The sequence below is a fragment of the Girardinichthys multiradiatus genome, chromosome 7 (genome assembly GCF_021462225.1).
Source record: "Girardinichthys multiradiatus isolate DD_20200921_A chromosome 7, DD_fGirMul_XY1, whole genome shotgun sequence".
Classification (NCBI taxonomy): domain Eukaryota; kingdom Metazoa; phylum Chordata; class Actinopteri; order Cyprinodontiformes; family Goodeidae; genus Girardinichthys; species Girardinichthys multiradiatus.
Genome location: NC_061800.1, coordinates 24,265,681 through 24,290,672, shown reverse-complemented (window position 1 = coordinate 24,290,672; position 24,992 = coordinate 24,265,681). Strand labels below are relative to the sequence as shown.

The following is a 24,992-nucleotide window of genomic DNA, read 5'->3' as shown; positions in this document are numbered from 1 at the left end:
TATCTTTGGCTGATAGGAAATTTTTGTTTAATGATGAGAAACATGTCATGAATAATCAAAAACAAAAGAAGTCTTAAAGGTAATAATTTTGCTTTTTTACAGTACTATAAATACTTTTTCACAGCTTAATTATTTTTTTTATTGAATTGTGGCATGTTTTGCCCTCCCTACTTTCAAACACAAAGTCATGGCCATTGTGATTTCATTGTGAAGCAATGTGCTAAACTCTTCCTGAACCAGAACAATGCCAGAAATGTCTCACTTGGGCTACATGTGAAAAGTATTGACTTGATGTTCAAGGTCCCAGCATCTGGAACATTCTCCTGGAAGAGTGGAGAGGTAAACATTCATTCATTCATCTTCTATACCGCTTATTCCATAGTGGGTCACAGGGAAGCCGGTGCCTATCTCCAGCAGTCTACGGGCGAGAGGCAGGGTACAACCTGAACAGGTTGGCAATCCATCACAGGGCAACACAGAGACATACAATACAAACAACCATACACACACTCATTCACACCTAAGGGCAATTTAGAGAGACCAGTTAACCTAACAGTAATGTTTTTGGACTGTGAGAGGAAGCCGGAGTACCCGGTGAGAACCCACGCATGCACGGGGAGAACATGCAAACTCCATGCAGAAAGACCCCCAGCCAAGAGTCGGACCTTCTTGCTGCAAGGCAACAGTGCTACCAACTGCGCCACCGTGCAGCCCGAGAGGTAAACAGTCCAAATTAATTGAGCTCCAGTGTAAGGCTTTCACTCTGGACTGTCAGTCAGAACACAATGATATCCTCCACAAAGATGTCAAGGCACAGAAGGTCATTGCTCCATGACCTTTTGGAGCTGATTACTGTATCCAAGCATATTAAGTGAAAATGAGTAGAAAGAAAAAGTGTGATCCAAGACCAAGTAATGAGTGTAAATATTGTATAGTACAAGGTACAAGAACATACTTTTCAGTAGATCAAGATTTTGTATATTGAAATCATTTCTATATTGAGCTTATTTAACCTTCAAATTTTCTGAGAACCTGAATTTTTCGTTTTATGGCTGTAAACTATAACAATCTAAATTATAGGAAATAAATGTTTGAAATATATTATTCTGTGTGGATTGAATCCATATAATCTTAGTTCTACTTGTTGAAATGAATTATGGAAATAATGTTAAATCTAAATAATTTTCCTATATAATGAGATGCACCTCTTTTAATGTTAGAGTTTGGGGTGGTGAGAGAGGTGGGAGTAGGCCCCAAAAGCCTTATACAATCTTGGACCGGCTCTGCACACTTGAATGGGGGAGTGGAAAAATGCACGGTGTGTAAAAAACACAGCCAAGGGCGGAGTCAGAGCAGCTAGTCAATCTTGTGTTATTGTGAAGACCCTGGAAGCAATTATTCACCATTCAATGCATAATTCACCCTTTAAATATAAGGACTGTAAGTGAAGTCGATGGAATCCCTACTAACAATTTACCAAAATTCTGGTTCTTTCTTAGACCTGAAAACGCGAAATATCCCCGCAGAAAGACGCTCAGCCCCAATACGCGACTGCGCGCACTGAGAGTTTCCCTTTCGAGGTAATCACATGAGGGAGGAACGAAATCCAACAATTAAAACTGCAAACATCGATCACCATGAAGAATAAACTGAAGGCAAAATCTAAATATAGATTTCTGGTAATTAGCTCGCTCTTTTGTTATATTTATTAAAACTCAACTCACGTTCGTCACTTTTAAAAGCCTTGCGCCTGCGCGTAAGGAGCCCGGGAGCTGTCCAAGTGCTGAAATGAAAGAAGAAAAAGGAAAAAAAAGGCGTTCCTCTCTCATTCCTTGACAGCCCCTCTCACCTGAAAACGGTTTTACTTTATAGATACCAGCAAGCCTGCAGCAGATCGTGGCTTTTTAGAGCTCAATCAGAACGCCCAAAGAGAAGCTGCAAGTCGGCGCGTCTTGGAGTTAACATCGACGGGGTTTTGTTTTTTTTCCAGACCGCCGGGAGGACTGATGTTTCTCCACACCTTCGATTCAGGCAGGCTGATTTTGTGAATCGGAGTTTTTGCGAAACGGAGCTATGATCTCTGGCTGCGTTGAGGAATGTCTCCCGCGTTTCTGCGTGATCCGAGACCGCCCGAACCCCAACGACTTGGTCAGGAGGAGAACGCCGCTGTCCCCGTCTGGATTATGTGTTTGACTGATGTAAACCATATGGAAGAAATAGAATAGAAAAGTGAAGCACATGGGGAAACCACCGGGAATGAAACACTCCTTCATTAAGGTTTTGGCAGCTTTTCTCACATACTTCATGGAGATGAACAACTTTAGGTAAGAAATTAGATTATTTGAGTTCATTGCACTGCGACTGAGTTTTATTATTATTTTTATTTTGAAGGGAAAAACGCTGTACTTAATTAAAATATTTAAATTAAATTGTTTACTTTAAGCTAATTTAACCTAACTGTTGAACTAACTAAATTATAAACCAATAAATAACAAAATGATGTAATTTATTTAATTAATCTTGTTTTGTGGAAACATTTAGAATAATAACAAGTAAAATTTTAATTCGTGTAGGCCTGTTTGTGCTCGGTTTAAAATGACCACTGAGTGACATTTACCCACGTAATCGTATTAATAGCTGAGCCATCGCTGCAAAATTCTCGCAGCTCCCACCTGCATGCTGCTGCATCTCAGTGGGAATCTCGTATTATCAACAGATTAGTCCTGTCTTGGAAGGGAAATCACATCTGATAGCTTAATATAAGCGTGCGTGTGCGTGTGTGTCTATGTGTGTGAGCACTTACACGTTTTCTGTGAGCGCCCCTGACTCCCAGGCAGCTGCTGGGCTACACAGATAAGGTTTAACTCCCGCTTTCTGAGCTGTGACTTATTTCTGATCGAGCCCCCCCCCCCCCCCCCCCCCCCTTTACCATGTGTGCTTTCCAGAGTTGTGGACGCCAAGGAGTACGATTCCAAGTCCTCCTCCAACATGTCTCCATCAGACTTTCTGGACTCGCTCATGGGTCGCACGTCCGGATACGACGCACGAATTAGACCCAATTTCAAAGGTTTGTTCGCAATCATATGAATCTTCATGCTCACACGTCTCACTTCCCACAGTTTGAGAACTATAAATAGCCACAGAAATGCCACTGCAAGTGTAAACACAACTAATCTTTTTAACCAGTTATGTGCTGGATGGTATCTGTTGCCAAGGAACTGGGCCTCTAGCAACCCAATGGAAACGATCAATTACTCCAATTAACAGTAACAGTGAGGACTTTGCTTAAATTTAATTACAGTCCCCATTATGCCACCGAATGGTGGTTTTTTTTATCTGAAAACTATCTCAAATTCAATATACACCTTTATTAAATGTGAGATCAAAATCAGGAGCTAGAAATGTCACAAGAACACCGAAATAAGATACTGGTTCTCATAGCCGACGGGGATGCCACCATGACAGGCCAGAAGATTGATGGTGCCCCAGTGGCTAGGCTGCAGACTATACCGACCTCCTCTGTTGTTGTTGTTGCTGTGATGCTGAGGACACACACAGCTTCTGTCACTGGAATGGTTTTGAGTGTAAGGCTTCCCTTGTGGGGGCTAAGATCAGGTCTACGCTCCTGGGGTCAGGTGGGATGTAATTTGTTACAGCCTGTGGTCTCCAGTAGGTAAATCAGCCTGTAAATACAGGAAGGGGAAACACAAACAGAGCATTGCACTTTTTTATTGGTATTTTTATGTCACAGACCAACACATAGTAGCACATAACTGTGAGGTGGAATTTAAACCATGCAATCTAAAAACTGTGGTGTTCATTTTTATTCATCTCCTTTCAGTCTAATGACACTCAGTAATATTCGTTACAATCAACTGCCAATAGTAAATAAGAGTCCACCTGTGTGTAATTAAATCCCAGCATGAACGCAGTTGTTCTTTTAAGGCCAGAGGTTTGTTAGTAAACATTTGTGTATCAACCACCATCATGAAGACCAAGGGACACATCCTACGGCTCAGATATAAAGTTGTGGAGAGGTTTACTGCAGTGTGAGTTTATACAGCTAAATTGGAATGGTTTAGAAAAAAGCTGATGTTTTAATGGCCTAGTCAGAGTTCAGACCTAAGAACAATTAAGAGTCTGTGTCAAGACGTAAACATGGTTGACAACAACATTCATTCTTACTGAGCTTTAGCTATTGTGCCAATATGAAAATCATTCAGCTTTTAGATGTGCAAAGCAGGTAGAGACATGCCGAGACAGCTGTAAGTGCAAGAAAAGATGGTCCTGCAAAGCGGTAACTCGGGATGGTTAAATACTAATGCACAATGCAGTTCTTAGATTTTTATTTGGGAAAAAAAAAATGTTTTCCTTCTTGACAATTATCCACCACATTGTGTTTGGGTATTGCATAAACTCCTATTAAAAGAATGAAAGTTTGTAGCTGACAAAAAAATGCTCTGCTTCATCTGTTGGGGAAATCGGGGATTTTTAAGATGTCTGTGATAGATGTGAAATGATTAGAAGAATTGTTTCTTTTTCAGGTAATAATGAGCCATAAGACATTCATTTTGCTGATTTAACTTTGTTGTTTGTTGATTGTTTGATGTAAGACACAGAAAGGAAGTTAGAGCAGGGATCTCTCTGTATTAAACACATACATCTTCACATCTTACATGCAGAAAACAAACAAATCCACATTAAAGCAGCTGTGCTGTATACAGTTAGTTTTTGCTCATGAACCTGGTAGATCTACTTTGAAGAGTGTGGAACTGCGTTCTGAAAGGGCTGACCTAGATTTTCTTGCCGAGTTTGTTGTGAGGAGCTGCTGCCAGTTACCATTTTTTTGCTGTAAAAATGTGGAAACTTGACAAACAGGCAAATATTAATACAGAGGACCATGAAATAATGATGAGGAAAACACAGGGGGAATGGCAGTGGGAAGAGCTTACAACTTGGCTTATCAGCCTGGGGAAAAAGGTTTGCTGTGACTCTAAATGCAGGTCTCGCAAATATATTTTAGTTTAGGCTGCTGTGGAGAAAATACTACCCTATGCCTTTCCCTCACTTCTTGGAGAGAAAATGCTAATTTGATGGTTTAGAACTGAAGCATGAAATTTTACTATGAAATGTAATGACTTCCTTAATTGATTACAAAAGAGCTTGTTAAGGAAATTAATTCCTTCATTGTATGCTGAATTTGACATATTGATCTATTTTTTTCTGATCATCACCTCCAACTTATTTACAGCACCTTTACAAAAGTATTCACAGTTTCCATTTATTTCATGTTATAACCACCAACAAAATATTATTTATTGGGATTTAACGTGATAGAGTACAATAGTACATAATTCTGAAAAACAGAAGGAAAATGATACATGGTGTGTATTTTTATTCAGCCTCCTTTACTCCAATACCCCTAAATAACATCCTCTACATCCAATTGCGTTTGGAAGTCACCTAATTAGCAAGTAGAGTCCACCTGTCTGTAATTTAATCTTCAGCTAAGCTGACAGGCCCAAAAAGCAGAGAATAATTCAGAGGAGCAGCTAAGAGGTCCACAGTAACTCTGGAGGAGCTGCAGAGATCCAGAGCTCAGGTGGAAAAATCAGGATAACTGTTAAATGTGCACTTTGCAAATCTGGCCCTCATGGAAGAGAGGCAAGAAGAAAGTCATTGTTAAAGAAAGTCATTAGAAGTCCCATTTAAAGTTTTCTACAACCCATGAAGGGGACATGTTAAACATTTGGAAGGTGGAGCTCTGGTCAGATGAGACCAACACTGAACGCTGTGGCCTACATGTAAAATGCTATGTGTGATATAAAACTAACTGCACACCACCCAGACTACATTATCCCCACAGTGAAACATGGTGGTGGCAGAACCATGATGTTGGGATCCTTTTTCTGCAGCAGCGACAGCTAATGAGAAGAAGGAGGGATAAATACAGGGCTGTCCTGGAAGAAAACAGGTTAGAGCTTACAAAATAAATGAGAATGGGCTGGAGGTCCACCTAGAACGTCAATAGAATGTTTTAGATCAAAATAAAATGCATGTGTTGGAAGGGCCCAGTCAAAGTGCAGATCTAAATGCAATTAAGAATCTGGAGCAAGACTTGAAAATATATGTTCATGAATGCTTTTCATCCAATCTGACTGAGCTTTAGCTGCAGAAAGGAATTAGGAAGCACTGGCTCAGAAGGGCTGAAAACAAAGGCACGCCACACTTTTTGGATTTGTAAAAGAATAAAAAGACAAATTTTAAAGCCATGTATAAATTTCCTCTTACTTCACAGTTATGTGCTTGTATTGGTCCTTGACAGAGAATCCCAATAAAATACTTTGACCTCTGCGGTTGTAATGTGACAAAATGTGATGGGGGTGTGAATACTTTTGCAAGGCAATGTATTATAAGAACATCTGTTTTTTCATGTTTATGGAAGTTTTGCTGATCAAATAATTCACTCCTCAGCTGACACACCACTTTGAGTGTTTGCATGCCTTTGATGCTGTGTGCATGAATCCTCTATTCTATGTGTTAACAACAAATTACCCCTGAAAGGATTACCTCCATTAGACATCATTAGAAACATCATTAAGCTGATGCTCATAGTGATGTTAAGTATGATTTTAATTGCTCTTTTGAAACATTAAACCAAAAAAGCAAATATAATTTAACTTGCAACATGCCACCATCCAGATAACATACAGTTGCTTGTTGTATTAATGCATGATTGAATACACAGCGAAGCAGCAGTCCACAATTCCCTCTCACCCCAAACTACCTGCTGAAACATGCGGTTTAAGGCTTTTTTCCCCCTGTCATGTCATTGTCATTCCATTTCACAGGTCCTCCTGTAAACATTACATGCAATATTTTTATCAACAGCTTTGGCTCTGTCACAGAGACAACGATGGTGAGTTCTTCTGGATTTTATATTGATACCTTACCTGTCCAATTTGTCAATGTGTTATTTATTCCTCAACCTGCAGGTCCACCAGTTAATGTTATCTGCAACATATTTATCAACAGCTTTGGTTCTATAGCAGAAACTACAATGGTGAGTAGAGTGTTGTGCAAAGCCCTGACCCCTTCTCTGGAGTTAAGATTGAATCATTCTGTTTTTACCCAGCGTTTTGTGTTTTTTTACTTTAATCCATGCATTTTTTATAAGCACCGTTGATTCAATTGGGAGGTGAAGTATTGATTTCTGCCCCCATGTGGCCCTTTGCAAACATGTTTGCTCAGGTCTGAACCCAAACAAACCCAAACAAGTGATTTGGTTTGAACGTAGCCAATAAATGATGGCAGGGGGTGTGGTTTCAAACTGTGTACTAAGGCATCAATCTGTCCAAGGGGAGAAAACATAGCATCTATGAGAACATCCAAACTAATCAAGATTAAAGGGTGCATAATAAGAGATAATAACTACTTAGATAATAAATGGAAAATGTTAATTTGTGCAGGGAGCGGAAAGACGTGAGACTGCCAGGGAATTACACAGCCTCAGACAGGCATGGCAAATACTTGGAGCCGCCAATATGCATATGTAATGTCAAACAACATAAGGGCTTTTCATCATCATGACATATCAATTACTCTGAGCAACTGAGCTTTCTGACAGTTCATACTGCTAACAGTAGTATCAGAGCTCCACTCATCCAGCTCCACTAATCCATCATTTATTTACCTTCTATAAAGGCTAATTCTGACAGGAAACCAATGAAAAGGGTCAATTTAAGGCAAATTGTTACACTATTTAATCATGAGCAGACATGGATGATTGAGTCTATAGACACCTAGATGATGGATGTTTTTGCAAAACATGTATTCAGAATTATGTTCACTCATCATCTTTTCATAAATTGTCCAGTGTTGAATTGCAATGTTGCAAAATTGTGACAAAAGGAATACAGTGTAAAAATTCACCAAATTAAAAGTAGAGTCTAAGTGCACGTTAATATGAAATTTATCTATTTTATGATTCTTTTTTTTTTTTTTTTTTGCTTGATCGACATAAATCATGCAAATTTGCATGAATCTTATAATAATATTGGACTTTCAGATAAATGTTTGAACTGTTCTTTATCCTGAATGGAATCATTATTTAACAAATAATCCTAATGATCTTTAAAAATAATAACTGGGTACAAGTTGAAAGTTATTCCTATCCACACTATGTTGAAACTAAACGTATAGGCTCAAACATAAACATATACTGTCATTAATATTTAGGTAAATGTTGCACCCTAACCACGTGGGTTTTGTAGACATCAACAAGCCTTTATGGCTGGATCTTTGACCACTCTTAGAGATTAAATTAGAGACAGGTGGATTACTCTTTCTATCAGAAATGGTGGAGCCATTTTAATTTGACTGATATTCTGGGACAGGCTGAGCTTTTAGGCATTGTCTGCAAATTGTCAAAAGGGTTGAAGTCCTGGCCATTGGACCATTGTCTTGTTGGAATATCTAAATGATTCCAAACTCCAACCATCTAGCTGTTCATTTTAGGTGTAGCTTAAGAATTAGGAGGTAATCCTGCTTCTTTATTACGCCATTCACTTTGTACAATGCAAAGTGCATTGGCAGCAAAACAGCTCCACAGCATGATGCTGCCACAGTATTCTTTGACGTTGACATTGTTGCCAAACTACTCACTCTTTGTCTCATCTGACCCAAAAACATTCTTCAGAAGGCGTTTGGTTTGTCAATGTTGACCGCTGCCGGAGCATTACACTCTCACAGTCCACGTTGATGCTAAGCTCATTTCACTGTGGACAATGACACTGATGTTTTAGCAGTTTTTTCTTCGTACAAGCTTTGACCCTTCTTGGTTCATGAGTTGTTCCAGAACATCTCAACCAATTTCATTTCATTTTTGGATCTTCTTCCAGACTTGGTACAGCGAAGACACATGCAAATTACTTCTACTTACCTTTAAATGTTTGAACTGATGATCTTGGAAACTCCAGCTTACAAAAAGCTCCAAAAAGACTTTCCCGAATAATATACATTTTCAGTTCTTCATAGTTACTCTCTTACATCCGTAGATTTCCCATTCGTTTGGTGCATTGGACAAACCAATATTTTTCATGCCTGTAATGAGAAAATATCTTCGGCAGTCAATCATGACCAGTAACGAGAAGTTTAAAGGCTTTGACCTCGATAAATTAAAAGACATTTTTAAACCTTAAACACCAATAATTGTTTGGGGGAATGTATGTATATATTTGAGCCTGTAAAAAATCCTCTGTATCCACAAACGTATGAACCCAAATATAGTTTTCAGAAATGATTCCACTCAAAAAATATTCAAATAAATCACAATGATAGCTGTAAACCTTTGAACAGAACTGTATATATTATTTTGTATTGTGTGTCTGTGTACATTTTACATTAAGTAATCACAGTTGTTATGTAAATGTAAGAATGTGTAAATCTACATACAGTATTATAGTTTAAGTGATAGTACATACCTGTACCTGCTTGCTTAATAAATTGACTTATTTATCAACCCTAACCCATAGAAACATATTTTCATGTCTCTAACTAGTTATCACTGTAATTGTATCATTTACTTGATGAAAACAAGTAATAATGAAACATGACATGTGCAATTCATATTTCCATCATCAGCATGCATTTTTTTATAGCCCCAAATTGCTGCGCAGCAAAATATGTAAAGCCGCTTGTGGTCTCTGCAGGATTACAGAGTGAACATCTTTCTGCGGCAGAAGTGGAATGACCCACGGCTGGCTTACAGTACATACCCAGACTCCTCGCTCGACCTGGACCCGTCCATGCTGGACTCCATATGGAAGCCAGATCTTTTCTTTGCCAATGAGAAGGGGGCCAACTTCCATGATGTCACCACAGACAACAAGCTGCTGCGCATCTTCCATAATGGAACTGTGCTATACAGTATCAGGTAAAGTTAAGCATGTTTAAATATTAGCAATGTAAATGTACTGCGCAATGCCTTGCACAAATATAGATACCCTTTGAACTTTTTCAAATTTTGCCATGTTGCAACCACAGATTTCAATTAATCTTGTAGGGCTTTTATGAGTAAAATTAACAAAAGACTAGAGACTGGGCTAGAGTTTCACCTTCATGTTTCAGAACAGCCCAGTCAAAGTCCAAATCTAAATCCAATTGAGAATATGTGGCATGTAATGTTCATAGATTCTTTCGATCCAATTTGACAGAGCGAGAGCTAATTTCTCAAGAGAAATGGGCAAAAATGTAATTACATGTGCAAAACTGTTAGAGATTTAAACTTGAGCTGAAAGGTGGTTCTACAAAGTATTGACACAAGCAGCCTAATAACAAATGCACAAATTGCTTTTCAGATTTGTTTTTGTAAAACAAAATTGTCCATTTCACATTTATGAGCTACTTTATCTTGGCCAATCACATTCATTTCCAACAAAATATATTGAAGTCTGTGGTTGTAATGTGACAAAATGTGAAAGGTTGAAGGAGTATTAAAACTTGTAAGCCACATGCAAGGCCCTCCATCTTAGAACAGAATCATACGAGTGATATTTTGGGAAATCATTAGACATAATTAGACATTATAATGGATTTCTGGGTATTTTCACCTCTCATGTCTAAACAAATTGTTAGTAGTTACAACTACTTTAAGTTGTAGGTGCATACACTCAATGCTTACTTTCTAAAACATAAAGTTTTAGAGTTCTAAATAAAATAGTGAAAGATCCCAATCTTTTATAAACCAAAACCTCTACAACATACATTTCACCAGAATACATTCAGTTACTGCTTTTCTTGAACATCCTCAGACTTCAAAGACTCTCGATCTAAAGCATGCAATTTTAAATTGATTTTATCCATATTCACTCCTTTGAAATACTCTAATATGTTGAACATCAGTGGATTTCTAAGGCAAGACAGATTGTTTTCTTATTATTCTTTCATAGAAAGGAACTCAGATTGAAAAAAGGCAAGCTTATCTCAGGGGCTCTGAATGAAAATCTAAAGGAAAGAAGATTTTATTCTTCTTTTATGCCTCCAAGCACAGCTTAGCTTAGAGACTACACAATGTGTGACATTTAAAGGGTCTTGCAGCTGTAACTGTAAACATAGTCCAGGTACAAGATTTATAAACAGGCTACCTCTCATTTCAATACAACCTTTGAAACATGCAGCATTCAGTTTCTTTCTGCAAAGATGCGACGTACCGCAGATCAATTTTGAGTCCATTTGGAGAGCAGCTCCGGGCTGAGTGGTGCACAGGTGTGTAGGTAGAGTGTGTGAACGAGAAAAATGAAAGGCGGTTAACCACACTCTTCAGTCGGAGGGGAGAAATGACAGGGTGGGCAGACTACCGACCACAATGCATCACTGAAACAATATGTTGCAGTAATGAAAGTGAGATGGGAACCCGTTGAAGGGAATCCTACAAGATACATTGGAGATTCTCCCTGGACCCAATACAGGGATTACAAAAACTGTACAGACAGTAATGTGATTCTTCAATCTATTGTCAAATCATGTGATGAGTCAGTAGTTCAAGGTTTCATAAACATATTCTATTGAACCCCCTTTGTCTTATATCATGACCTTCTCTCGTATCACAGGTTGACTCTCATTCTATCCTGTCCAATGGATCTGAAAAACTTTCCGATGGATGCACAAACCTGTACAATGCAGCTGGAAAGTTGTGAGCACTGATGTTTTTCAGGTGTTTTTTCTGCACTTTCTGGGTGGAAAATCTGTTCTCTATCTAAACTCCTCCTTTTATTTCTTATCTTCAGTTGGCTACACCATGAATGATTTGATTTTTGAGTGGATGGAGAACGGCGCAGTGCAGGTGTCAGAGGGACTCACCCTGCCTCAGTTCATTATGAGGGAGGAGAAGGAATTGGGTTACTGCACTAAACATTACAACACTGGTCAGCAGACAATTAGACACACCCTACCCATGTTTAATTAAGCTAACCTCTCTACCAGGTTTACATATGAATTGCATTTGTTCCCATGATGAAGGTAAATTCACCTGCATCGAAGTTAAATTCCACCTGGAACGACAGATGGGCTACTACCTGATCCAGATGTACATTCCTTCTCTCCTTATCGTTATACTCTCATGGGTGTCTTTTTGGATAAATATGGATGCTGCTCCTGCCAGAGTGGCACTGGGAATCACCACTGTGCTTACGATGACCACTCAAAGCTCTGGCTCTAGAGCTTCTCTTCCAAAGGTAATTATTTTTCTCTTTGACCATCACAAGTAAAAAAACAGGATGGCAGATCCTAAACTTTAGTGCTTAGTGCAAAATCTTTTTACCAGTCACTCTGAAGTACATACAATCTCATAGTAGAACATCTTGCAGTAGAACATTGTCTTGCTTTCATACTACTTGAAGTCAGTGCTCTGCATTTAGCTCCATTTGTCTTCCCATAAACTCTAACCAGCTTAGGAGAAGCATCCCCATAGCATGTTACTGCCATAACCATGTTTTATGGTAGGGATAGTGTGTTCATGTCCATGTTAGTTTTTCACCACACATAGGGTTTTGCATTTAGGGCTGAAAAGTTCAGCTTTGGTGTTATCCTACTAGAGAACCTTCTTCCATATGTTTGCTGTGTTCCCTACATGGCTGTGGCAAATGGCAAGTGGCTTATTGTGGCTTTCTTCTTGTCACTTCTCCATAAAGGCCATTGTTATTTAGTTTACAAGTAAAGGTTGTCCTATAAACAGATGTCTAACCCCCACTCTTGCTCCTTTGAGCAGTGGATAACTGCAGCTCCTTCAAAGTCTGCCTTCTCTAGAGTCAGCCTCTTGACTGCTTCTCTGATCAACATAGATCAGTTGCATTCACCACATTTCTCTCTTTGTTTTGGCAACATAATTAAGTGTAAGTAGGTGGCAGTCCTAAAGCAAAGCTATGACCGCAATATTTCAAAAGCTCTGATTCATAACTCAAACACAAATCCGCTCTAAATGGCACATAGAAAAAAATTAAAATAAATATATAGTCTATTCAAATGACAGGCTACCACAAACTAGCATAGATATCGTTAATCATACGCAAGACCATAACAGTAGAACTACTCATCCAATGTACCCTGAAGTCAACAACACAATTGCTTTTGCATGTTTGTCACAGAGAACATGCATGCATTACCAACAGCAGAATGAGATTGCAAATGTTTATTTTCAATTATGGAAAACAGCCACACACTCCTTGTGAAGAGTCCTTCAGGCACATAAAGTCGGATCTTAACAATCAATCAATCTCATCATTATCAAAAGCTGCAGCCGCCGTCATGAAAAATATAAAAACCACACACACACACTGGTAAATATTTCAAGAGACGCTTTTGAGAGCTTTGACTCATGGAAAGAATAACTGGATGAGCCTTTATGTGGCCTCAGACAGCTGAGTTGTTTTCTCCTCATGCTAATCAGATGTCATGAAGAGGTGAGGTCTCAGGGATAGGAAGGAAATGTTGGCAAACTTCAATTCTTGACTTTTTAAAAATAATAGATCAAATTTATCCCTAAAAGTACAACTGATTAGTCCTTATTGTTCAAAGCCAGTCTAACACTGACATTAACAGCAACTGAGCAACTGAGAAACACACAGTAATATTTCCTTTCAGTTGAATGTCACACTTAACTAACAAACACATCAAGTGAATAAATAAAGAAGACTCTGGCTTAAATTTCAGAACTGGGTCAGAGTTTCAAGGGAAATCAGAAATTCATGCTGTATTGGAAATGTAAGTTGATGCTGTCATCTTGTTGGGTCTAACAAAGAAAATCTGTTTTGTCTCTCAGGTCTCGTACGTGAAAGCCATTGATATCTGGATGGCTGTGTGTCTGCTCTTTGTATTTGCTGCATTGCTAGAATATGCAGGGGTTAATTTTGTCTCCAGGCAACAGAAAGAGTTCCTCCGCCTGAGGCGAAGACAAAGAAGGAATCACAAGGTAAAGTTTCAAAGATTTTCACAAGGTTGCTGTTTGGATAGGAGGACACTTTTTGAGCACACTAGTGTGACTTTGTGACTCGGTCTTCTCCTCCATCTACATACCAAATAAACCTTCAAAAAGCAAGAAACAAAGTATTTTGAAAGCGGCTTCAACAAGGCTCCATGAATGATTCTGCAACAGAAATACCGGCCCGTTTTATTTGTTTATTTTAGTCAGTCAGTTTCTACCGCATCTTCCATTGTGGGTCACGGAGGAGCTGGTGCCTATCTCCAGCAGTCTATGACTTATGAGCAAAGGCCCTAATCAGATATTTTGAATAAATCACAAAAGATATTGTGTGTGATTTTCAGGACATATTCCTTGAATAAGCCTAAACATTTGATTTACTCTAACTAATGCTCAAAAAGTGTCACTACTTTTCTGAAGTTGGACATTAAAACTAGCACTCTCTAATTCAGTTAGTATGATCACCATGAGATTCTTTGGCCTTTTTTGGGCCATTACTATAAAATCGTCAAATATTGTTGGAATTACCACATGTATTTGTGTGAAATACCATATTAAATACACATGAAAATGATGAAAATGATCTTTTATAAAAAATCTTTGTCAAAACTCTGTCATCTAGGGGTATGAAAACATGTTGATTCTTCAAGATCTGAGAATATTTTTAGAATGTTTTAACAAGGAGTGTATCTTCAATATTTTATTTATTTATTTTTAATTAATTCTTTATAAATTTTGCTTGCAATTGTATGTCTTTCTTTATTAGGTAAATAAAAGGCTATTGACAAAGTTTGGTGCAGGTTGAACATTAGGGGGAGCTAATAACAAGAAAACAGTAAACTTCTAAGCATTGAGCTTTTCTTCATACTGATGGTGCGTTTAGTTTCAAAGACCTTACTGTAAAGTTACAATTACCATATCTACACTATTTCAACTTAATGATGTTCAAGTTCAAGCGTGGAGTACATCCACACTATAGATCTGCACCAAATGTAGACAGACACTGTACTAAAAGGCACAGGACAGCCCCATTAGAGTTTGCCAAAACGTATAACTCAAAAAGTGTCCTGATGACATAAAGAAGTAGACCTCACCTCCTTAAAATAGTTCTGATAATCAAACATAGCAAATTTCTTCATGTTTAGACCCACATACTATGTGTTTTTAGATAAACCAACACACATACCTTAACCCTAAGAAACTGTTACAGTGGCTAAAATCCCTACATTTCTTCATTGGAGCATTATAATTTTCAACATATAGTTAAAAAAAAGGATTTACACTGTTAACCTGAGCTCTTATCAGTTGTATGCGGATTCAACGCTTTAGAACTAAAATGCCAAATTCAAAACTTGAAAATACTGTATAGTGATCTAAAATCAGTGAGGCTTAATGGTGAGTGTGTCCAGTTCACGCAGCTGTTGAAAATTAATCCTATGACAATGTAAAACTTGTGAATTGGCTATGAAAGAGGGTTGATTTTGTTATAGAAAAACATTGAAAGTAAGCTCTGAGTGTATGCAGTTACTGCAAAGCTACTGAAATGCCCTTCAGCCTCAGTTCTGTGTTTTAGTACGACTGCAGAAAGTTGCAGGTAAACAGGAAATGGAAGAGGTGGTGCACTTTTTTCATTTCACTGAAATTAAGATTCAACCCCTGCAGCAGTCATACATTGCTTTTTCATTAAAGTGCATGTGGTTATCCTATGAATTCTAATTAATTTAGTAAGGTTTGTAATATCTTGTGATTAACATTCATGTATAATCACTGTACTACAGAACTGCATGCCTCTGGCCACTGAGACGCAAAGCATTACATTTGAGCTGTTGTAGAACATATATCATACCGATATTCACTTGTTTTACAGGAGGATGAAGGCCGCTTTAATTTCACTGGGTACAACATGAATCAGTGCATGCCAACAAAGGACGGCTCGGCTGTTAAGAATGCGGTTCCTCCTCCGAACCCCCAGCCTTCAACTCCAAAGGACATAGATGCTATGAGGAAAACGTTTGTAGACAGAGCCAAGAGGATAGACACGATCTCCAGGGCGGCCTTTCCCCTGGCTTTTCTGATCTTCAACGTCTTCTACTGGATCACATATAAGATCTTCCGACATGAAGATGTCCACAAACAGTAACGACTTAACCCTCAGCTGATAACGTTGCATTTTCCATTTCTCAGATTGAGAAATGCTCGGGAAACTGTGCTGAGAGGCACGATGGCAACAATGGTGGTGGTTTTTCAGGGATAATGTACAATGTTCAAGGATTATAAAGAGAAAATGCTCATTTATCTGATCATGTGAAGGTTCTTGAGACCCAGATGCTTTGTTTGTTCATGTAGTTGTGTGTAGTATCTGATTAAGAGTAAGTCACTGAAGAAGACGGACCAAAACGCCCCTTAAATAAACCTGCTCTGGCATCTCTACAACCAAGGAAACATTCCATGGATTTGTGACTATAGCTAAGATTTTTTTGATGCAAAATTTCCTATCAATGATGTTCAAACTGTTTCATAGTGCACTATTGTTTTGACACCTTATTCTCTCTGTCCAGAATAAGTTCTAAGCAAGCAGAGCATGTATGCATATTAGAAATGTAAGGAGCGGCACATGTCTCAGGTACGGCTGTGAAGAAAGGAGATGGAAATCTAGGATAGGGATCTGGAGATTCCCTTTCAATGAAAAACCTGAAGCCTTAGATGTTAGATTTGGATTGGATGAAGTGGTTAGCTCTTGTATTTTTTTCACACCTCTATCTAGCAAGTATTCACAGATAACTGATGTCACAAAAAATTGTGAGTTTTGTTCACGTGTTTTTAATTTCTCTATTAAATAAGCTGTCACGGGCTGATTTTTAAACAACTGTATAACTCTGATTGTACATTATTCTGTGTTGTCATATGCATATTTATTATACACCAGGGATTTACTCCAGGTATATTTGGTACTCGGTTTTGTAGATTTAGCTAGATGAAATATTTATTGTAATGACTCGAAGGTTCTGTTTATAAAATTAAATCTTTGTGTAAACTTATTCAGCTTCCATTGCAGACTATTTTCCTTCACTTTGAGTATTTGTGGATGCAATCAGCAATGAAGGACAGATCTACATTGAACATTCACAGTATAGAGTAGCTAATGGCAATTGCACTCCTGGAAAAAAAAAACCTTTTCTTAAATGCTATTCATGAAGGAAGATTATTCACTGACCTGTGAATCAATAAAATTGACTGCACCATATTTACTTTACCATCTCCTAGAATCTTTCAGGAGGCAAGCAATGAACGCAGCCTGTAATAGAAATAAAGGATATTTCTGTTCTATTCTGTACTGAGTAAAAAAGAGGATACCCAAACACATATTAATAGACAAATAACTGAAAATTTAAAGGTGTAGTTTAGAGTTAAAGTGAGGTTTTGTTAGATGGTTATCAGGAGTTTATATCTTACCTACAGTATATAACTGTCATAGCACCCTCAGATAAGATGCTTTATTATCAGCCAAATGTGCATAAAATGGGAATTTCTCCTCAGCATATAGCAAGAAAAGATCAGACAAAAATATCCCAAAATACACAAAGCACATGTCTAAAGGACAGAACCGCTGCTAGAACCAGGATAACCCAAGGTGACCTTCTGCTGGTAGATGCTGTTTATTGGAGACATAGAACCAGAACCCCTAAAATCCTCAGTTGGCAAAGTGTGTGTAGAATGATCCACTCGCAGGTTTACATTGATATAGTTTTGATATCAAACGTCTATTAGTATACAGCACTGTTTCATACCCAAAAAATCAGTTTCTGAAATATCCTGCATCCTCGGAGCATCTACATACAGTGGGGGAAATAAGTATTTAAATACCTGCGAAATGTTTAAGTTCTTTACAAGTCTCTGTGTAAATAACTGCCCAGCGCAAACACGGCAACAGCAGACATTCATAAAAAAAGTGTTTGCATAAACTGTTTTAAGATGGTAGACCTTGGTCATCTTAGACTGTGATCTCAAGCCTCCAGGGCCAAATAAAAATGTTGAGAGAATAATCTACTGAATGTAAGATATTTCCTATTAATAAATTGTTAACCTCACCTTGAAAATTATGAACTATTCTTTTCAGGGAAAAATGTAATGCTTTTATCATTATTATTATTTGGTCAGAGGAGCTAGGTAGCGAACCATATGAAGGAATATGGAAAAGACTCTTTCTTCATCTCTCTAAGCCAATAAGTCAGGGTGATGACATGAGCCATGGATCACTGGGTGGCCTGGGGTGACGAAGATATGATCTGACAGCGAGTATCCAAAGAATGTGTGACGATAATGGACTTCACACTGTAGTTCAAAGATTCTGTCACTTTGTGTTGGACTACTGGCTGACTGGCAAATCGAGATGAGGAAACAATGTAGAAAAAATAACCCTCAGTTATTCATATTAACCAAAAATCTGAACAAAATACGAATTTAGTGTTACAAAGGATAAAACAGTAGTAGAAACTGTGTTCTAGATTATTTCCCTTTCCTAGAGATCCTTGCAAAAGGAATCACATCTATCAAACTCTCACATTCTGTCTCGTTCCAACCATGAGTCCTAATAAAGTTTCTAGGGATTTTATGAGGTAGACCAACTAAAGGCAAAAGAAGTCTGTGCCAAATTGTGCAGGGTTTGCACCTTTTCTTTTTACATAAAGATATAAAAAGTTTGGTGTGCATTTGTTTTCAGCCCTCCTAAGTCAATACCTTTGCTGCAGTTACAGCAGCAAGTGTTTTAGAATATGTCTTCAACAACTTTGCCAGAGCTTTGACTGGACCATTCTATCACATGGATATGCTTTGATCTAAATCATTCAATTGTGCCAATATCCAGCAGTCATAAAAGAGGCAATGTACACCCTGGACAGGTTGCCAATCACAGGGCAACACAACAGGACAAACAGCCGTGTGCACACACACACACACACACTAATTCCTAATGGCAATTTAGAGAGACAAATTAACTAAACAGTGTGTGTCTCACATGAAATCTCAACACAATATGTTGATGTTGGTGGTTGTAATGTGACTAAATGTGGAAAAGTTCAAAAGGTGTGATTTTGCAAGACACTGTACAAGGACGAAAACATTCTCTAACACTTTTACCATAAGTGTATATATATAGTTCATTCCTGTGCTCTTGTGGCAGGCTAAAGGATGACTCCTCTGACGATGTCCTTCTTGTCTGTGTAGACAGGTGATGGTGATTCTGCTCAGCTAAACACTCGAATGTGCGCTCACCTTTGTAATTAGAGGTGGATGCACAGCAAATCGTGGTAATTTCCTGCTCGACAGCTGTCAATGTGCAATTATTTCTAAGATACTGATCACTTCTTGGACTGACCTTCAGTGTTATCAGAGAAAGAGCAGCTTTCTTGCTTTTGTATTGCATGCTACACTGATACACAAGCAGCTGGAGCATTGAGCAATGTTGACCACAGTCATGTTCTCTGGTATCATTTCCACAGACCTAAATACATGTCACCTGGTTCATTTTTTCCATGAACACCACAACCCAGTAGCTGTGACTGACGTCCCTATCATCTGTTCCCAAAAAATAATTGCATCCAAACCGAAAACCTCTAAGGAATCTGTATGGTTAAGACTCAGAAGCTCATTGAAGGACATCAGAGACTTTCCTTTGCATTTGTGGTGCAGATATAAACACTAAAATGAAGTAATAGTGCATAATTGTAAAATGAAAGGAAAAGGATACATGGTTCTCCAAATGTTTAAACAATTAAAATCTAAAAAACATAGCTTGCATTGGTATTAGTCCCCTTTACTCTACTATACAAAAATAAAGGGTGGTGCAACCAGTTACTTTCAAAAGGAACCTTTTCAACCTGTGAGATAGTTAATCTCAGTATAAAGGCAGCTCTTCTGTGAAGGCCTCAGAGAAAAAACTGTACAGAGTACAATTTGTAGGCGTCCACACATCCAGTAAACATCCAGTTGAAATGCAGTGAATGTGAACCTTTGATCTCTTTTTCTAATTTAGAAAGGTAACGCTCTTGACACAAAACTAGTAAAAACTGGTTCTTTGCTTCCTAATCCTGGTCTCAGGGCCCACTGTGTGGGATAATTTGGATGTTTTGTTTTTTCCAAGCACCTGCATTTAAATTAATGGTTTGTTAACATGTAATGAATTCATTTCAAGCTGATGTGAATCTGTTAATAAGAAAATTGTTAGTCCTGATCTCCACAAATCTTGGCTTGGTGGAAAAGTTGCAAATAGGAATCTACGGTTAAAAAAAGCAAAACAAGTTAAATTTTCCACAAGCAATGTAGTGTCATGATTGTAAGTTGAGAAGAAGACAGACTGTAGTAAGATGACAGAAGGAGACAGACTGTAGTAAGATGACAGAAGGAGACAGACTGTAGTAAAATAAAGTAAACAAGGAGAATTTACAGGTGCTTACATGCAAAACGTTGTCTATAGCAGAAACACTCCCTGAACACACCATTCCCACAGCTAATCAAGGTACTGGCAGCATTATGCTGCAGGGATGCCTTTCGTTACCCTTTCTATCTGCTACTTTAATACTCAAGACACAAGACTTTTAAAACCAATTACTTGGGGTAAACTTATCACTTGAAGCAGTAGTGTCTCTTATAGGAGCCTTACTAAGAATCTACACCAACGTGCAGCCAGTTAATTAGGCCTTTTAAAATGCCAGGCTTCATTTGGCAGGTGGTCTAGTTAAACAACTTACAAAGAAAAAAATAGCTTGGACCGCCACCATGTAACTGTGTTTAACGTGAATCCTACTTTTCCTCATTTATAAGGTTTTTTTAGAGTGCATTTTGAGGTTTTGGAGAAGCTAGAAAAGAAGGTTGCCATGGCAGCTGCACATTTGCTGATAGGACCGGTAGGAGAGAAACGCTGGAAATTAATGCTGTTAAGAGCACTTTGTGTATGGTTTCAGCAGTAGTAGCTCTGATCCTTGAACATAAATATTGAACTAAATGAAATTCTAATTCTGCCTCGTCACCCTGACTTAATATATGTATAAGAGTAGCAGCTTCTGGTAACATGGGTTCAAGCACATCCATGGTAGCTGTGCAGCTGTGGAAGACTAATGTATCTTAAGGTAAATGGTCCTTTGTACTGATGTGAATAACTTTTTAGTATGAAAGCTATCAAGTTCTTACAACCTGGCATGTTAAAATGGCATTATTCATCTTCTACGTGTTGTTTGTTGTCTGTAGTGGTACCAAATTTTATTTTATCTAAAAGTCACAAAAAATAAATGCATACATCTATAATTTTACCCTAAACCTTGGCATAAATGTATAAAAATATAAAGAAAAGGCTTTTGGATGAAATACTGCAAATATAGAAGCATTAATTTGTTCCTAACATGGATTAAATTTCTGTTCCATGGGAGTTCTCTGCTCACAGACTCCTCTACACAGCAGCGCTGAACATCAGCAATATGTTTTAGGTATAATTAATGACTTCCGTTTCTGTTTGGCTGACACGGTGAGTCCCAGGGTCAGCAAGAGTGGAAACCATGTGATCTTGATCGATACCAGCTGGCAGGTGAAGAACAAAGAACAGTCTGAAGAACTGACAGTTTTGGAGCATCACTTTTTAACTGATGTGACCTAACGGCTCTGTTCAGTTATTCACGTCATAAAAGATCTCTGGTGCAAAATGCGTTTTTATAGACCATACACACTATGTATTAGATAAAAGCGGATAATGCTCTCCAGAGCAAGAATGAACAAAGTAACAAATTTCAAATTTCCTTGAAAACACAGAACTCCAAGTGTGATATTCTATCAGAAATATAAGGGTAAGTGAAAGAGACGATAATATCGTCTTTAGGCACTATATGTCCATTGATGTTTTATGCTGTTGCACAGATGCATCAGTTTTATTTTTGTCCTCATTCTCATTTAGCTCCATAAACTAACTTCTTTGTAGCAAGAGTGTCCTTTACTTGGTTACTGTTCTGCTTTTAAATCAGACAATTCAGATAAAATATGATTATTTTTAATATTGGTTTAATAAAATGAGGGAAACAACCTGAAAATTATCATCTTGAATTACATAGATCATTTTTTGTCCAATTTGTATCAAAACAATAGGATGATGGAGGTAAACTTTGTCATGACAAATAATAATGGAGCTTGGTAAGATGCAAACATGTCTTGGTCAAAATTCTGAAAATGGAATGGCAAATTGGTTTTTATCAAATTTTAAAATGACGTAAACATGCTGGCAGAAGGATTCTATGTTAGATCTCCAATCAATCAATCAATCAATTTCCCAGGACGTTTTAAATAAATCAAATAGACAGGTTGGTTATTCTTTCTTTTTTTTGGTCCGCTGTGTCCAACATACTTTAAAGGTGGGATTTTTCAAAGCAGGGTTCTGTGGAGCTCTTATGAGCAGTCAGTGCCTGCATAAGGTGGACAAAAGAGCCAGTTTAGAGATTTCAACTCAGTCAGAATAAGGTAATTTCCAAAGCAGATTACTGTAATCTTGACTGATTTAGCAACTCCACTCTTAAAGCTTTCAATGCAACCAATAACTTTCCATGTAACACAGAAGATATATTCCAATATTTAAAACAAAAAATGACAATTAAATGAAGAATTGTCCATATAAAATGTATAAAAATAGCATTAACCTTTACAACTCTGACCAAGCTGCACCCAAGAGGCCCATGGCAACTGTGTGATGTGCAAAGATTCACAAATCAGCTGGGACAATCTCTCTGCAGAAGAACGATACTATGCTCTCCACAAATATGGTCATTAAGGAGGAGTGGCAAGAAGTAAGTAATTGCTGGAAGAAGCCACAAAAAGTTTCGTTTGCAGTTAACCACAAGCAATGTAGAGCACACATCAAACATGTGGGAGAAGCTTTGGTCAAATAAGACCAAATTGTATCTTTTCACGTGTGGGCAGAAACAAACTCTGCACATTACCCTAAATGTGGTGGTGGAAGCGTCATGCTGTGGAGATGCCTTTTTTTCAGCAGAGACAGGGAAACTGGTCCGAGTTGACAGGAAGAGGGATAAAGCTAAATACAAATAACAAATTATATTCTACCTTTTAATGCAAATGTTAGGCTGTAGGAAGCAGACATATCTAAAAATATCAGCATAAACTGCTGTGTAATTTATGAGATGGGAGTACTTGCATCATGCGGAAAACATGCCCAACTCTAACTAGCTTAACGTTCGGTCAGATCTAATTTGTTTCTTTAAGCAGAGATCATTCAGAATGGTATTTATTACAGATAAGATCCCAACTGATTGTAACAACTCCACAGAGTCACACTGGGAATCTTTTTTTTATTATCTCTGAAAGGTGGGATATTTCAGCAGGTGAAGACCCTGCAGCATCCTCTCACCATTCAGAGTGAATACAAGTTAACAGACAATAATCGGAAAACAAACCAAATATTTTATTTGGATGGCAGTCGGGACATTAAGGAAACACCAATACAGATACATTTTCTTCTCCACATGAGATCTGTTTTCCCCCTGGCTATTTTCTAGCTTTGTTTACTGCAAAAATTTAAACTCTATCCTTCATTGTTTGAAGTCACAGAGGTGACTGTATCACATGGAAAAAGAGCTGGAAGCATTTTATGTACAGGTCCTTCTCAAAATATTAGCATATTGTGATAAAGTTCATTATTTTCCATAATGTCATGATGAAAATTTTACATTCATATATTTTAGATTCATTGCACACTAACTGAAATATTTCAGGTCTTTTATTCTCTTAATACGGATGATTTTGGCATACAGCTCATGAAAACCCAAAATTCCTATCTCACAAAATTAGCATATCATTAAAAGGGTCTCTAAATGAGCTATGAACCTAATCATCTGAATCAACGAGTTAACTCTAAACACCTGCAAAAGATTCCTGAGGCCTTTAAAACTCCCAGCCTGGTTCATCACTCAAAACCCCAATCATGGGTAAGACTGCCGACCTGACTGCTGTCCAGAAGGCCACTATTGACACCCTCAAGCAAGAGGGTAAGACACAGAAAGAAATTTCTGAACGAATAGGCTGTTCCCAGAGTGCTGTATCAAGGCACCTCAGTGGGAAGTCTGTGGGAAGGAAAAAGTGTGGCAGAAAACGCTGCACAACGAGAAGAGGTGACCGGACCCTGAGGAAGATTGTGGAGAAGGGCCGATTCCAGACCTTGGGGGACCTGCGGAAGCAGTGGACTGAGTCTGGAGTAGAAACATCCAGAGCCACCGTGCACAGGCGTGTGCAGGAAATGGGCTACAGGTGCCGCATTCCCCAGACCTGGGCTGCAGAGAAGCAGCACTGGACTGTTGCTCAGTGGTCCAAAGTACTTTTTTCGGATGAAAGCAAATTCTGCATGTCATTCGGAAATCAAGGTGCCAGAGTCTGGAGGAAGACTGGGGAGAAGGAAATGCCAAAATGCCAGAAGTCCAGTATCAAGTACCCACAGTCAGTGATGGTCTGGGGTGCCGTGTCAGCTGCTGGTGTTGGTCCACTGTGTTTTATCAAGGGCAGGGTCAATGCAGCTAGCTATCAGGAGATTTTGGAGCACTTCATGATTCCATCTGCTGAAAAGCTTTATGGAGATGAAGATTTCATTTTTCAGCACGACCTGGCACCTGCTCACAGTGCCAAAACCACTGGTAAATGGTTTACTGACCATGGTATAACTGTGTTCAATTGGCCTGCCAACTCTCCTGACCTGAACCCCATAGAGAATCTGTGGGATATTGTGAAGAGAACGTTGAGAGACTCAAGACCCAACACTCTGGATGAGCTAAAGGCCGCTATCGAAGCATCCTGGGCCTCCATAAGACCTCAGCAGTGCCACAGGCTGATTGCCTCCATGCCACGCCGCATTGAAGCAGTCATTTCTGCAAAAGGATTCCCAACCAAGTATTGAGTGCATAACTGTACATGATTATTTGAAGGTTGACGTTTTTTGTATTAAAAACACTTTTCTTTTATTGGTCGGATGAAATAT

At 38.4% G+C, this 24,992-nt stretch overlaps 1 protein-coding gene across 1 annotated transcript; it reads left to right on the top strand.

Annotated features, from left to right (window-relative positions):
* The first annotated feature begins 1,594 nt into the window (after window positions 1-1,594).
* Window positions 1,595-17,013, top strand: glra2 (glycine receptor, alpha 2). The gene is made up of 9 exons (XM_047371557.1): window positions 1,595-2,324; window positions 2,946-3,067; window positions 6,996-7,063; window positions 9,711-9,934; window positions 11,610-11,692; window positions 11,787-11,924; window positions 12,019-12,233; window positions 13,817-13,966; window positions 15,843-17,013. The coding sequence occupies exons 1-9, from the start codon at window positions 2,239-2,241 to the stop codon at window positions 16,113-16,115; spliced, it is 1,359 nt and encodes a 452-aa protein (XP_047227513.1). The 5' UTR covers window positions 1,595-2,238; the 3' UTR covers window positions 16,116-17,013.
* The last annotated feature ends 7,979 nt before the right edge of the window (window positions 17,014-24,992 follow it).

Coding starts and splice junctions, on each gene's coding strand:
- glra2 (XM_047371557.1), top strand. CDS start 2,239: ATGGGGAAACCACCGGGAATGAAACACTCCTTCATTAAGGTTTTGGCA. Junction 2,325..2,945: donor ATGGAGATGAACAACTTTAG/GTAAGAAATTAG, acceptor TGTGCTTTCCAG/AGTTGTGGACGCCAAGGAGT. Junction 9,935..11,609: donor ACTGTGCTATACAGTATCAG/GTAAAGTTAAGC, acceptor CTCGTATCACAG/GTTGACTCTCATTCTATCCT.